This window comes from Castanea sativa, chromosome 10 (genome assembly GCF_040712315.1).
Source record: "Castanea sativa cultivar Marrone di Chiusa Pesio chromosome 10, ASM4071231v1".
Lineage (NCBI taxonomy): Eukaryota > Viridiplantae > Streptophyta > Magnoliopsida > Fagales > Fagaceae > Castanea > Castanea sativa.
In genome coordinates this window covers 3,411,413-3,427,020 of record NC_134022.1, presented here as the reverse complement: position 1 = coordinate 3,427,020, position 15,608 = coordinate 3,411,413, and the positions used below count along the sequence as shown (strand labels likewise).

The following is a 15,608-nucleotide window of genomic DNA, read 5'->3' as shown; positions in this document are numbered from 1 at the left end:
TTTTTTTTGATTGCCAAAACTCAAACGAAAATTCATTAATAGGGGCAACAGCCCATTGAAGTTACATCCAAGAGCACTTGGTTTACAATTGCAGGGGGTGTCTTCCACCCAAATGACTGCATATGAAACAAAATTCGCACTCCTAGCCAACAGATGTGCAGCAACATTGCTATTTCTAACTACATGCTTTGCTTCCCAATCCTTAAACATCGGAGCCTATGAATTGAGCTTTCTACCACTTTTTGGATAGAGCTTGGGGGCTGATTTACACTTGATAGAGCAGGCATTACTGTCATGGAGTCACCCTCCACAACCACTTCTCCAAGACCCAACTCCCTTGCTAGTATAATCCCTTCCTCGGCTACCTTGGCTTCCACCTCCAAAGCCCCTAAAGGGAGATGCAATTTCTTTGTCATTGCTCCCATGATTTGCCCACTATCATTTCTGATAACTACTCCTATTCCGTAGCAATGGGGGTCTTTAAAAGTTGCTTCATCCACATTGATTTTGTACCACCCCGATTTTGGAGGGCACCAGAGGGGTCTAGCTTGAGGAGGCTGATTTTGGGGCTTTAGGTTGGACATATTATTTTGTCTAAATTCTTCTACAAATCTGCCCACTTCAACAGCAATGCTCTTCGTTTGCTTGCTCCTCCCTTCATGTTTCATTGCATTTCTGTTCTTCCATACACACCAAGCTGTGGTTTCAAAGAGCTCCCAATCAAAGACAATTGGCGCCTCCAACAGATTCCACACCAAGTCAATGAAATCTCCATGAGGCGATAAACCATTTGGCAGATTGATACCAGACTCTTTCCACACCTCTGCCGCGGCTCTGCATCTCCATAGAGCATGGCCTGAGGTTTCCCTTTCCCCACAGAAAACACAATCCTCCTTCACAGCTATTTTCCTATTTTTCAAATAGTGGTTCGTAGGGAGAATGTTTTTGCTGGACCTGCACATGAAATGTTTAATTTTGCTTGGGCAATTCAAACTCCAAATCTTCTCCCACAATTTCTTTGTTTGCCTACTGTCTGAACACTCTCCTTTAGAACTTTAATTGCCACTGCGTAAGTGCTCTTGACTGAGATTCACCATTTTTGGTCCACGCCCATGATTGAGAGTCTTCTGTCATGCCCGAACTGAGTGGGATTCCCAGGATTGTTTCCGCTTCATGGTGCAGAAACATGTTTCTCACCTTTTCAATATTCCAGCAGCCCCTGTCAAAATCAATCAGTTGCTTAACCTTCTCCAACCGTACCTCCTGGTTTCTTGGGCACACTATCTTGAAAGTATCTGCTGTTGGCAGCCACCTATCATTCTATATGTTCACTTTTTTTTGCCATTACCAACATTCCACCTTAAGCCTTTGTCAATAATGTCTCTTGCTGCGAGAATACTCCTCCAAACATACGAGGGCTCCCCAATTGGGCATCCATAAAAGATGTTTTGGCAAAATATTTCGCTTTAAAAACACTATGGAGCAATGAGTTTGGGTTTTTTAGGATCCGCCATCCTTGCTTGGCTAATAAGGCCAAATTGAAAGCCTTTTGGTCCTTAAAACTCATTCCCCCCTTAGAGTTTTTGTTACAAAGCTTTTCCCATGACACCCAAGCCAGCTTTCTCTCCTTCACTTTTTGACTCCACCAAAAGTTTCTAACCAAAGAGTTCAACTTTGAGTGTAAAGAATTGGGGAGGAGGAAACAACTCATTGTGTAGGTGGGGGTTGCTTGGCGGCCCCTCTGTTAATGTTTGTGTTGATCTATAATGTTAAATGACACCTAAGACTACCATATATGCTAATTGATCCAATCAAATCATGCCACGTAATTTTAATGAATAAAATAAATCCTAAAACTTAAATTAATAAAATAAAACAATCAATGAAATATGAATTTAATTACACGTTGACAAAATGACAAAATAAAAGATGAGGGTTGAGAAGTAAGACATTATTTTAAACCATCCAACTAATTGATTTTAAGTTTGTAAAGAATAATAACTCGAGTAACCCAACTCAAACTCTGCAATGTTAAAATCGATCGATAATTGCTATCCCTAAACTCTCATTGTCTTTCCCTTCAACTTCAAGGCCTGCAAGACTCCCTTACCTTAATTTCACTCATCTACCCCACCTCCCACCTCCCTCATTGCTCTTATTTGTTGTTGCTCTTATTACTAACTTAGACAAGTTTGATTAGCATCAAACCTACACTATGAAGACCCACCTTTTAGGTTGAACCATCCAACCACCATAAAACCTATGAATCTTCACTAAAAACCCCTTACTAAGCCACCACAGCTACTTTGAAAGCCAAATTCAACCCAACCTACCATGTATCATCGAAATCCATCGACAAAGCACACAAAATTGCCACTACTAATCTCCATACAAGCACATCAATAACTCAGTCTCACCACAAGCACCATCAAACCAATGCTTCCCTAGAACAATTGACAAGAGAGAAAGAGATATAGTAAGAAGTATGAAGATGAGTGAGAAAGCAATCATTGATTAAGATCCTGATGTTGGCTAAGATAGAGAGACACTGAATTTGTCACGGAGGAGGAGCGATTAATCTTTTCTCTTATTTTCTATTCAATTCTTCGAAACCTAAAAATCGCAAGTTGAATGAGCATTGATGTCTTGTGACACACATTCCTTCACTTTCGTTTCTTTTCTTCACACATTGCTGCTTCCTAGTTGTTTTCCAATCTATATCATCTTTTTTCTACTTTATATTTATGAATATGATACAACTTCAATTTATTTTATCCAATCTATATGATAATTGCAAGGGACTTTACCAATTGAATTAACCCAAACCCACTTGCTTTTGATTTAGAAATTAGTTTCAACTTCAATAATAATAATAATAATAATAAGTCTGAATAAACTTATCAATTTTCTTTTTCTAGTGGTTTTTTTTTTTTTTTCAATAAGGAGACATTGACAACTAAAGTTTTGTATCGTCTTTCATGGGCACCATGCTCATAATATTTTTGCAGGGGAATTATTAATGTTGTTGCACACAAACTCAATTCAATTTTTTATTTATTTTTTAATTCGATAGTCAAAATTATTCTTGTTGCGTTGGTTTGACATCTTAACTCTTAATGTGGTGTGTATATAAATATATAAATATATATATATATCTATATATGTGCGTGTGCGCGTGTATCACTTTGAAACATATATCAAGTATGTTTTATTGTTTAAGTGTGTTCAAGAGTTAATTTTCTTCATCGAGATCCTTATACCTCAAATCTTTTGTCTATTGTATACAATGTTTACATGTTAACACTACCATCACTATCACTATCATTAACACAACCACCATAATTATCATCAGAGTTATCACCAATTCAACAACCACAATAGCCATTGTCAAGGCAACGCTCATACCAAATCTTTGTTGACACCAGAACCACCACACCAACTAAATCATAACTGGAATTGCACCACCATATGATTACCAGCTTCTGTAATACTACCAAAAAGAGAGGACGAGCCCCCAAGGGCAACAGAAGACATCCCATTACCAGTTGAGGCTTTGTCACCCCAGACTTCAATTGCCTCTTCATAAATTTATATCAGACTCCTACATAAATAATAAAGTACTCCTATACTCCAATTCTCTAGTAATTGCAAGATCATCCCTATTTTCTCATGAGCTTGTTATTAATAAATTGCGTAAAGAAATTCCAATGGTATATAAGTAAGTTACTTTCTTACCCACTCCCACAAATCAACCCAGGGGAGTTACAGTTAGTTCCTTCTCCAGTTATGCTGGACTGACTTGAATCCCCAGTAATCGTCACAAAAAGATGGCCCTTGAATTCTTTCAAAGAACTTACATTAGCTTATAAAAAACTATATAATCACATCAAAGTTATTAGTCTCCAAATGAAATTTTTGCTATATACTCTCCAAATGAAAATTTTGTTACATTTCTCATATATAAAATTCAGGACAATTGAGTTCAAAAACAGCAAACAACCTATTACAATTTTAAAAGTATGGTTAAATTCAATCTCCTTTGAATCGAAGAGAACCAGGGACAGAAATGCTTTCCAACTATAATTATCATCTACATGTCAAAGGAATTTCAATTTTCCCTTGCCCACAGTAGCTTTTGCATGCTCCAAACACAACGCTTTCTGAGTACCCTTTAAATCAGAGCATGATCCAGAAGCACCTAAAGTCACAGCAAAATAAAGATACACAGTGCATAGGAAAGCTAGGAGAACTAGAGCTGTTAAGAGGAAGCGGTGCCTTTGAAGGAGTGTTGGCCAGCTTAATGAATCATCCCGCGAGAATTGCTTCCTGAATGATGGTGACCTACGATGAGGAGAAGCTAGAATGCTGTCAAGAACCATGGCTTATGCACTACCTTCCTCAGCGAACCTGAAATTTTTATTCAAGAGATGACAGGTAAACAGGTTTGATCCAGACAGGATTTTATATATAAGGTTAACAATCAGGCAAGCAAAAGATGCAAAAGTGTATCACTTTCATTTTGGAAGTATAAGTTTATTGCTAGCTTTAGAAGAATGATGTTATAATTGCGAAGGGTAGCAGAGTAGCTCTCTCTCTCCCTCTCTCTGCATATGTGTGTGTGTTTATAAATGATACATGATGAATAAACAGAACTATCACCAGGAGAACAATAATGATAAAAGTGTGATATCTCAATGTCTGTATCACTATAGCAGTATAATCAGGTTGCTTACTGATTAGCCAATCATCAACACGGATTAATAGAAGGCTACTGGGAGTTAGATAACACTGGAATCAATGTGATACAGATGTCTATTGCTAGCTTTAGAAGAATGATATTATAATTGCAAAGGGCAGCGGAGTAGCTCTCTCTCCCTCTCTTCGCATATGTGTGTGTGTGTTTATAAACGATACATGATGAATAAACAGAACTATCACCAGGAGAACAATTATGATAAAAGGGTGATATCTCAATGTCTATGTATCACTATTGCAGTATAATCAGGTTGCTTACTGATTAGCCAATCATCAACAAGGGTTAATAGAAGGCTACTGGGAGTTAGATAACACTGGAATCAATGTGATACCGATGTCTACACTCACCATGATGAATCAACCAGGCTAAGTGCTATGCTACATGTCATTTTCTAAGCAAGTGAACAATAACTATGTCTGTTTGGTTAGAGATTATAAGCTCAGCTTTTAGCTTTTATGTACAGTTTTTAAAACCTCACTTTTTCTTACTTTTTAAAAATACAAGTATAATTTCACACACTTTCAGCAAAAAGAAAATAAGATATTCCCAAACGGACATGTCTAAAATTTTTTAGGCAGCAAGTACATGAAAACTGCAAAGAAATCATGAGGCTCCATACGAAACTACCATTTCAAGCAGGTCACTGCAAATGGAAAGATAAAGATATACACCATATGGACACATTATTTTCATATACAAGAAAGAGAAATTTTGTGTAGGAATCTTGAGTAAGGAGTGTGGGTAAAAGATTCCACCAAACAATTTCTTCATTTAAGCTAATATCAAAGAACTCTTCATTACTTCTTTTGCTCCAACCTTTAGATGCACAATGAACCATAGTTAGGATTTTGTGAGACAATATCAGAAAACATACGGATTTCTGTAAATTTCAGCTCATTTAAATACTAAAAGGCTGGAAGAGCAAGACAACCATGGATAACTACTGATGGTCCAGTGCAGCTTGGGTACAAATAGTGGTGGGCCAAATGAGACCCAAAACAGAAACCAGCAAGCAATAGGATTGGGGATAGAGAGAGTTTGGGTTCGAAGGGGGAGGGTGGGGGTGAAGATGAGAGAGGTGGACATGGACAATATCACAAGCAAGCTATGGTAATTTCATAAGGCAGCGGACCCTGACACTAAGCATCATCTTCTTTCACAATAAAATTGCACTTACAATAGTCAAGACAAGAGTCATAGGTTAACATTCACTACAAAATCCAACCTTCACTCACTTGAAGAAATGCTTGTTCAAGTGCATAAGCAAGAATAGCACCAAAAGTAATTGCACAAAAACCATAAGAGGGGAGTAGTTACACCTAAGTTCTGAATTCACCTGTATTATTATGAATAAATTTAACTTTTTATTATATGTATTTTAAGAGAATAATTACACAATATAACATATTTGCATAGTTCATAAATAACTTGAACATCATCAAAATTATTCTGTAATAGTACAAAAGTCTAAAATGAACCTAAACAAAATAAAAAATTACATCGCTCAAAATCTATCATAGCATACATCGAACAACCCCCCTCAAAACACTTTTACTCAACAAAAGAAGAGAGTTGTAAAAATATTTTAAAAGTATACAAGCAAGGGAGCAAGAGATTTCTTATGACTTGCTTGGAACATATCAATTTTCCTTTTAATATAATATGGTTACCAGCCATAAATTGCAAAACATGTAAATCTGATTTGAAGCAGAGCACTGCAGAAAAATTAACTAGAGACACTCTTAGGTGTATAATCAATTCAAAGAATATAAGCCCACCCAACCAGAAGTAATTACTTATGAATTTGATATTAAGTTGGAACCTTCCAATCATATAAAAATAGCAGGTAATTAATCCATTTGGAAACCAGCTATAGATAGCATGACCTATCATCTCCATATAGATATTTGGAAACCAGCTATAGATAGCATGACCTTTCATCTCTCATATAGATATCTTACTCCCCATCTATAAAAAGCTTCCCATGCACAAGTTATCAATATTTCATCCTTTTCTAGAGCATAAAAATTAACACACCAGGTTGTATTTACAGTCTCATAACTCTTTACCAATTAAAGCCACCTGACAGTTGCATTATTTAGGTGTCAGGAGAAAAGATCATAGCATCCTCCACCACTATATTTGTGCACATATGTGGGTGAGGAAGGTAAAAACTAGCAACTTGAAAAAAGTTAGTAACACAACACAAGGGATTCATTTAAGGCATATCCCATTGAAGATAGATCCAGCACCCAATGACAAAGGATCATGCCTTAGCAATATTCTTCACATCACTATCATCATATTCAGAGAGGATGGAATGTAAAGATTGTACCCAGTGCCCAAAACTCCCACTTTTGCAAAGTTTAAGAAAGGTGATTCGTAGGCAACCTAACTCCCAATTTTTTTATTTTTTCGGAAACGATAATTCCCGGACTCAAACCTTCGTCCAGTCGCTTTTGGTGGAAAGCAATTTCCATTGCACCAAGGCCCAACATTGAAACATAACACTTAATTTTACAAAGATTAAAACCACAACTACATATTATTCCACACATGATATATGCATTCCTTAATATTGATTAGGCTCTTAAACATAATTTGAGATCTTAGTGGGGGTATCAAAATTATCTTCTGCAAGTCATCTTATTCCCTTGTTTCTGTTCAAGAGAAAAAGTCACAATTAGATCCTTTCATATTTATTTATATATTTAATTATTAGCTCACATCTGAGTTACGCAAAGCAAGAATTGACCTTGTACCTAAGAAGTTGTTACCCAAATCCAGATTCCTAAATTTCTACGAATACCCACATGAAAAAAAAAAGAAAAAGAAAATCCGAACCACATTAACACACTTCACAATCTGACATCTTACAATGAAAATCACACACACGCAACAAAAACATGTCAGTACCCATATCACATCCCTCACAAAATTCAACAATAACGAAAACCCATTATCAAAAACCCAACAATTAATCTCAGCAGCTCAGATCTGAATCCAAAGACAGCACAAAAAAAAAATAATAATAATAATAATAAAAGACAGGAAAGAAAAAGAGAGACTTACCCTTTTGTGGGAAAAAAAGAATGGGAGAATGAGATGAACACAAGGATTGGAGTGAAGCTTCAATCTAGGAGCTGGTGGATGACAGTATGTTATTGTTAGCTTTCTTTTACGTTTTTTGTTTTGTTTTTTGTTTTTTTTTTTTTCTGTTACGGATTTCTGATGTTTTGTTTATTTTTTCTTTGACTTGTCCTTATGTTACGGCTTCGGTAAGAAGAGATTTATATGTGGCGGAATGGACCATCCACGCTGTAACCGCAAATTACGCGTATTTTAGGATGGATGGATTGTGTGTCACTGTAGAAGTATCGTTTAGGCAGAGGACTTGCATTGATGAGCACCCGTTTAGTAAGAGACTTTTAATAACGGTTGTTGAAGTAGTATGGAAATACTTATGGTTAAAAAAATATTATAAAAATATGTATTATGTTCTTTAAATAACGAAAATTATTGTTTAAATAATCTTATTAAATAAGGTTGAAATTTATTCTAAAAATTAGGACATTATCTATTTTATTTTTAAATATTATTTGAGGTTATCTTATCTTTTTTTTTAAAATTAAATAAAAAAATACTCACGGTTATTTATCTCAAAAATTAATCCACTATCTCTTATTTTTTATTAAAACATCAATTTCTTTTATTTTTTTAATTATTTTTCTTTCTTCATACACAATAATTATCATTCACTCTTTTATTTTGTTATTGAGATACATAAAGAAATTTAAATAAATAAATAGCCAACTACAATGAATAATGTTAGTGTAAATTTACACAATTACTGTAGCAACCATGTCTTTTTACATAACTTTGCACGGCCTAACATGTGGGTGAATTTTGGGTTTGGTTGGCTAAAATGTAGTCATTTTTCTATTATACAAGTACTTATACGAGTGCTCTATATTGTTGCTATAGTAATTGTGTGTATTTACATGAATACACAGTTATTGTTCACATGTAATTATGTAAATCTATTATTTAATACTTTATTTACTCATATACACAAATAATTGATAACGAAATAATATTTTAATGAAATATAGTGTAAAATAAATAATTTGATGTTGATGTTTTTAAAATTGGTTATGAAAAATAGAAAAAAAGTATGTTCTTATATTAAACTAGACAGAAATTTTTGCACAAACTAATGTGAGGAGAGGAAATACTATAGCATGATCAAGTAAGTGAAATTTTTACATTAGTAGAAGTAATACCTCTATATATATATATATATATATATATATATATATATGTGTGTACGTGTGTGTGTTTGTGTGTGGTTTTAAAAAATTTGTAATAATCCCTAAAAAATATTTGTAATAAATCACAGTAGAAAGTGGTATGACATTTTATGGTAAAGATTATTTAGGAATGGCAACGGGTCGGGTTCGGGCCGGGTTTTTGCATACCCGGACCCGACCCGCGAGCCAAGACCCGAAACCCGGACCCGGCCCGAATAATAATCGGGTTTTTTTCTCGGGGCCCAGACCCGCCCCGCGGGGCCCCGCGGGCCCCGTTTAACTTATTGGGCCCAAATTTGGCCCAACCAAAAAAAAAATTGAAGCCCATTAAATTTTTTTCCCTAAATTCAAGCCCATTCAATATTGTAAGGGCAAATATTGTCTAAAGAAAACAATATGGTGCCTCCAATTTATCTATTTTCTATTTGTCTTTTATGTTAACATTGTTCTTCCATTATTATTTTGTGTAATATCCCCAACGTATTATGCTATCTTACTAAGTTATGAAAATAGTTATGTCTCTAACATTATTCTAGTATGATCTATTTTAGACTCTCTCGGATCCATTTGATTTTGCTTTATATATATGTGTGTGTGTGTGTTTGGGAATTAGTGAAAAAATTTTGCTTTCTGATTTTTGTCTCTGCTTTTTAACAAATAATCTAGTTTTTTTTTTTAATTTTTTTGAAATAAACTAACTTTGACATTTTTGTCACACATTTAATATAAAAGTTATCAAAAATTATAATATATATTTTTTAATAAATACTACTATACAAATAAACAATTTAAAAAACAGACACATATTCATATAATTTATTTTTATATATATACAATTTATTTATAATAAGCAAACAAGTAAGTGGGGGTGTGAGAGCTGTGGTTGGCAGGGAGCACTATCAGTTCTGACTAATTGGACTATAATTGGGTGCACTAGTGCACATGACATCACGTTCATAGTACAATTAATACGAGGAACCCTAGTTGAACAAGCGTGATGTCAAAGACCTACAAACGTATAGTTGAATTTCTAAACTCATATTTTAGGTTGGTAACAAGATTTTGACTCTAACTTGGGTCTTGGTCAGCCCAAAGATTAAGACCACCTACTCATACTCATAGACAACACAATCGTCCGATTTTGACGGTGCCAAAAAATAGCAACTGTTAATATTCAACTCAGACCCATGCATGCATGATGATCATCCTATATATTACTGCTCCATATTTAGCCCAAAAGACTGACAATTACTTAAAGTGTTTCAGGTTGTACCACGTTACTTAGTCCTTTTGTTTTAGAAAGTAGTTGAATTGATCTTGAACGTGACCTTGGCATGACAAGGTACAAGTAGTTATCATTAAGTTTTTCGTTTCTTTTTTTCTTTTTTTAAGAAGAAAAAGCACAGGAGAGGAGAGTGAAAACCGCTCGTTAATTGTTTCCAAAATTGTTTGAATGCAGCTCATTAATACAACTTGAAAATAAGAAAGCACAAATAAAATATTGACATACCACTGCACACTTTTAGTACGATAGTCGCTCCACAGGTATAAATGCTTATGGAGTGTGGAGGTAAGGGTCAGGGTTCAAAACTTCAGGAGGGAGCTTCACACATATATACACTTAGATTATACTAAATTAAGCTAGAGTAAAAATTCTATCTTGTATAAAAAAAAAATATTGACATCTTCAATTCTTGAATATTTGTTGAAATTTAATTGGAAAAAGGCACCTATATAGAGTAGTAATTCCTTGCTTTTTTAGCTACAAATCTTCACTACAAAAAAACTGGCCTACTGCGGCGGGCCAAAACCGCCGCTAAAGCCCCAAAAACCGCCGCTATAGGTCCATTTCACCTATTGCGGCGGTTCTACCCGCCAGGCTTGTCGCGACGCAATATCTCTATTGCGGCGGTACAAAAACCCGCCGCTGTAGATACGCTTTTTAGCGGCAGTTTTAGTCTATTGCGGCGGGTATAAAACCGCCGCTATACAACATTCAAATTCGTTTTAAATGACTTTTAGCGGCGGTCAAAAAGCGCCGCTATAGGTCCACATTTAATAGATAAAATGTGGACCTATTGCGGCGCTTATAGCCCGCCTATCTACAGCGGCAGTTTTAGTCTATTGCGGCGGGCATAAAACCGCCGCTATACAACATTCAAATTCGTTTTAAATGACTTTTAGCGGCGGTCAAAAAGCGCCGCTATAGGTCCACATTTAATAGATAAAATGTGGACCTATTGCGGCGCTTTTTGACCGCCGCTATAGGTTTGAACCTATAGCGGCGGGCTATAAGCGCCGCTACAGGTCCACGTTTAATAGATAAATTGTGAACCTATTGCGGCGCTTTTTGACCGCCGCTATAGGTTTTTTTTTTTTTTTCCAGCGGGCTTTGAAACTACTGTTTACATCAAATATAAGGGACAACCTGTTTCAAAGAACCTGTTTTGCATCAAATATATTGTTCAAACCTGTTACAATAATTATTAAAAGAAAAGTTACTGCTTGATCCTCTTAACTATGCTAATGTACCTATTTACACAAAAATTTAACACTTGGAAGACGTGTGCTAAAAAGCTACAACTTAACCAGCCAACCAAGTTGTCAGTAATCATGCAATCCTATCCTTATCAACATTATAAGGATATGAGTAACAACAAAAGCACCATTTTCTGGCTCAAAGAAACCCCGCAAGTGCAACAAGAAAATTAATCATGCAAGATTGAAAACCCTCTAAATCATATAGAGGAAACAATTTACTATAATAAAATAGAGAATGCAATGCTTAAGTTTATGTCCAAAACTGAAGTTCACAATAAATTTGAAAAATACAATAATACCTCTCTAGAAACCCAATGAAGCCAAGATCGCAACAAGATCTCCACTCTAAACAAAGCACTATTTTTTTTTTCTTTAGATCTTCACACAGCTTAATTTCACTCAATGCATGTTCCTCTCTATTACATCCCTTTTTATAGTCCCAGCTCCATCACTATTCCTGAGCTTTTCCCACAGGGCTTAAGCAATTGATGAGAAACTTCGTGTGGTTGAATGAGATTCAAATGTGTGGCTGATAGATCATAAAGTGAAATATTAAAACTTAAAAGTGAGACAAAAAGAAACTTTTATTCAACAAACAACAAATAGGGTAAACCAAGCTATCTAGTTTAACAAATTTGAAATTTTGCCATCTACGCTAAAAAAACTAGGTTTATGACAATAACAAAACTCCAACCTAGTAACTAAAACTATTTATTGTGATCTGTATAAACACCAGCTGCTTTTCAACTTCCCAAATTTAATTTATGTAAAAAAATTCTGAAGAACTACATTAAGTTTAAATGTGACTCAGAACTACATTTGATATATGAGATATGACATGAGATGAGAACCACCACTAACTTAGTTGGTTTTATGTGTACGGGTAGATATTATAATTTTAATAATTCCATAGTAAATTATCCTAAGGATTCTAAAGAATCATAATACAAAAAAGGATTTTCCTTTAGGATTTGCATCCACTCAAAGACCCAAAAATAGGTGACTTGAGCTTTCTTTGAACTCAGTATAACAAGCGTAAAAAAATATTGAACCATCACTCATCAATTAAGTGATAATTAGGTCAAATTAAAATTGAAACTTATAAATTTAGCATATTTTCATTTTCATCCTTATAGTTTTAATTTTTTTTTTCAATTGAATCTTTAACATTTCAATCTGCTTCTAATGTTGTCCTTCCATTCACCTTTGTCCATTTATCACGTTTAAGTGCAACAAAACAACGTAGTTTTATTAATTTTTAACTTCCAAACCAATAAAAAAAGTCAAGGAATTAATTTTAAATTATAACATTCAATGAAAATAAAAAATTTCCCCTAATCGAGGATGATATCATGGGTGGAGCCAAATACAGTATGGTATAATATGCATGAGAAAGGCAGAAATAGTGTAATCTTTCTAAGGACTACAAATTTAGATATACATCTACAAGCCCATGAGAAAGTATGAGAAAGTACAAAACTTCACCTTAATGAGAATCAACAGCATATATGCAATGTAAGAATTGAATGACTGATATTTTCAATTAGTCTATTAGGAGTTTATTGATTGATGCCACGTCCAAGAATGATGAAAAAGAACATTAAATATGTAACTTAATATTTGACAACTTGAATAATAGAAAATAAAAGATAGATAACTTAGGAATCAGTACCAAGCAAGAGAGAACAAACCTAGAAGTCAGCACCTAAGGTTGATTGGAGTTAGCACCAACTTAAACAAATTTCAAGAGAAACTTTATTAAAACAATCAAATTGTTAATTGTTTATGTAGGAATACAATATTGTGCTGATATATGACTTAACCCTGATTCTAATTGAGTTAGGAAATCGTAATTTTAATACCTTGGGAAATCCCAATTATTGAATTACAAAAATAACCTTGACTCTAGAAAATTAATAAAAGACAATACCCTAGTTAACTTTAAAAAAATTTTATAATTGACCAATAAAATACAATTTTGACTTCCAAAATTAAATAAAACTAAATTAAAATAAAATATAAATTTGAATATTGGGGTAGAGAAAAGCAATTGAATGGTAGAGATAAAATATAAATTAGACCAAAGTGGACATAATGGACCAAATAGAGCCAACCACCAAAGTAAACTGAATGGGAAAAAGCTGTCATAATGGACCGAATATGACCAAATAGGATCAAATAGATCTGAAGTTATTTTTGCTTGGTTTTTTACGATATATTTTTTAATATTTTGTCCTCCTTTCACCCTTCTTATTCACTGTGTCTTTGACAAGGGAAAAAACTAATAGCAACACCAACAACCAATGAGCTTATATAAAATTTCAAAAGCAACAGACAAATTGAGTGCTCAAATATTACCAACTTCCATCTCTCTTCTTCGATTCCTTGATTTGGTTCACCATCCCCAAACACGAATGAGAATATCTAAAAGATAATCAAATGGGTTCACGCTTGCCATTTCTTTTTCGCTCAAAAATCAGAAAGAAATGTTATAAACCCAGTTCTGATTTGAATCAAATAAGGATGAGAAAGTTTCATCACCATATCTGGGGTCTCCTTGAATTAATTAATTTTTATAAACAAAATCCAGATTTTTGAGTCTACAATTAAAGTGGAAAATAGAGGATTAGAAAAGTAAATCAAAACAATAGAAAATCAAAACCAAACACCAACGAATCAAAATCAAAATCCAACTATTCACAAAAAATATCCAAAACCCACAATTCCAAAACCCCAAAAACAAACAAAAAATTCACATCAAAATCTGAACTTTCTCACCATAATATCCAAAACCCACATCCAAAACCCACATCCAAAACACCACCAAATATAAAGAAAGAAAGAAAGAAAAAAAAAACACTACTCACAAAACAATCATCATCGCTAGTGTAGATGTACTTCTTCTTGGAGACCATGCAGCCGAAGCAACGGCAAGTAGAGGCTTTAATATCCCACCATATCCACTTTGCAAGATGTAATCAAAGCCCGAAATCCTAATCACACATGGCTAAGTAATACTAATATCCCAACAAAAAAAAAAAAAAAGGAGACCAATTTAACCCACTAATCCAAATGGGGCTATATATTAACTTTCAGCAAGACACATTAACCAATTCAAGACCCAATACACGCCAACATATCAAATGAAACGCAAGAAAAAGTAAAAAAGAAACACCCCATATGGAGATTGCAACACAGTTCACACATATTAATACTTCCCAAAACAAAACATCAGTCCATTGTGGTTATTACATTAAAGAACAACCAAGTTAGCAAACAAACAAAAACCCATTTATTAATCACATATTCCCATTATTTTTCATATCTCACTTTGATTTTTTTGGGTAAGATTACACAAATATTCATAAAAAAGAAGAAGAAAAAGAATTAAGGTTAGTTCTTACCCCAAGCAACAGTGCATTCCTCGCTAGTAGCACTAGCCTGATTCGCCTGGCACTCAATGCCTAATCAAAACCCCATATTAGAAAAAAAAACCCAAAAATTAAAAAACAAAAAAGAAAGCTCAAAATTATGAGGGTACATACAGAGATCCATGATGTGGTTCCTACAGATGGCACAGTTATCCACCACAATATCTGCAATCAACACAAAACCCAACAAAATTAAGCAACCCAAAAATTCAGACAAAAATGAAAGAGAGATAAGAAGGGAAATTTGATATAAGAGAAATTAACCCCAAGCCTAGAGAGAAACGGCGTTCCACTCTTTGATTTCGAAGCGTTTGTTGTTTTTCCTAAAAGAAGAGGAAGAGGAAGAGATGAGTGAAGAGAGAAAGAGGGGATGGGGAATGAGGAGGGCGGCTGAATGAGAAAAGAGATGTCTAGGGTTTTTTATGTTTAGTTTTAAATAGAACCAAAACGACGTAGTTTTGATAATAGTAACTTTAAAAATGAAAAGGAAAAAAAAAGCTGTCATGGAGGTTAGAACCTTGGAAAAGTCCTTGAAAAATATGCATGGTACACGTGTTAACCACTAAGGTA

The 15,608-nt window shown here is 34.4% G+C and overlaps 2 protein-coding genes and 1 long non-coding RNA gene across 3 annotated transcripts; all 3 read right to left on the bottom strand.

Annotated features, from left to right (window-relative positions):
* Positions 1-179: 179 nt before the first annotated feature.
* Positions 180-1,188, bottom strand: LOC142613524 (uncharacterized). Its single transcript, XM_075785904.1, has 2 exons — positions 1,064-1,188; positions 180-954 (listed from the first exon to the last, which is right to left on the bottom strand). The coding sequence occupies exons 1-2, from the start codon at positions 1,186-1,188 to the stop codon at positions 180-182; spliced, it is 900 nt and encodes a 299-aa protein (XP_075642019.1).
* A 2,707-nt stretch (positions 1,189-3,895) lies between these two features.
* Positions 3,896-8,023, bottom strand: LOC142613579 (uncharacterized). Its single transcript, XM_075785973.1, has 2 exons — positions 7,829-8,023; positions 3,896-4,407 (listed from the first exon to the last, which is right to left on the bottom strand). Exon 2 carries the CDS (start codon positions 4,377-4,379, stop codon positions 4,098-4,100), a length of 282 nt encoding a protein of 93 aa, XP_075642088.1. The 5' UTR covers positions 4,380-4,407; positions 7,829-8,023; the 3' UTR covers positions 3,896-4,097.
* A 3,437-nt stretch (positions 8,024-11,460) lies between these two features.
* Positions 11,461-15,438, bottom strand: LOC142614089 (uncharacterized). Its single transcript, XR_012840357.1, has 4 exons — positions 15,303-15,438; positions 15,153-15,203; positions 15,012-15,071; positions 11,461-12,136 (listed from the first exon to the last, which is right to left on the bottom strand). It is a non-coding gene; the product is annotated as an uncharacterized LOC142614089 (long non-coding RNA).
* Positions 15,439-15,608: the final 170 nt, after the last annotated feature.

Coding starts and splice junctions, on each gene's coding strand:
- LOC142613579 (XM_075785973.1), bottom strand. CDS start 4,379: ATGGTTCTTGACAGCATTCTAGCTTCTCCTCATCGTAGGTCACCATCA.
- LOC142613524 (XM_075785904.1), bottom strand. CDS start 1,188: ATGTTTCTGCACCATGAAGCGGAAACAATCCTGGGAATCCCACTCAGT. Junction 955..1,063: donor TCAAGAGCACTTACGCAGTG/GCAATTAAAGTT, acceptor TTTCATGTGCAG/GTCCAGCAAAAACATTCTCC.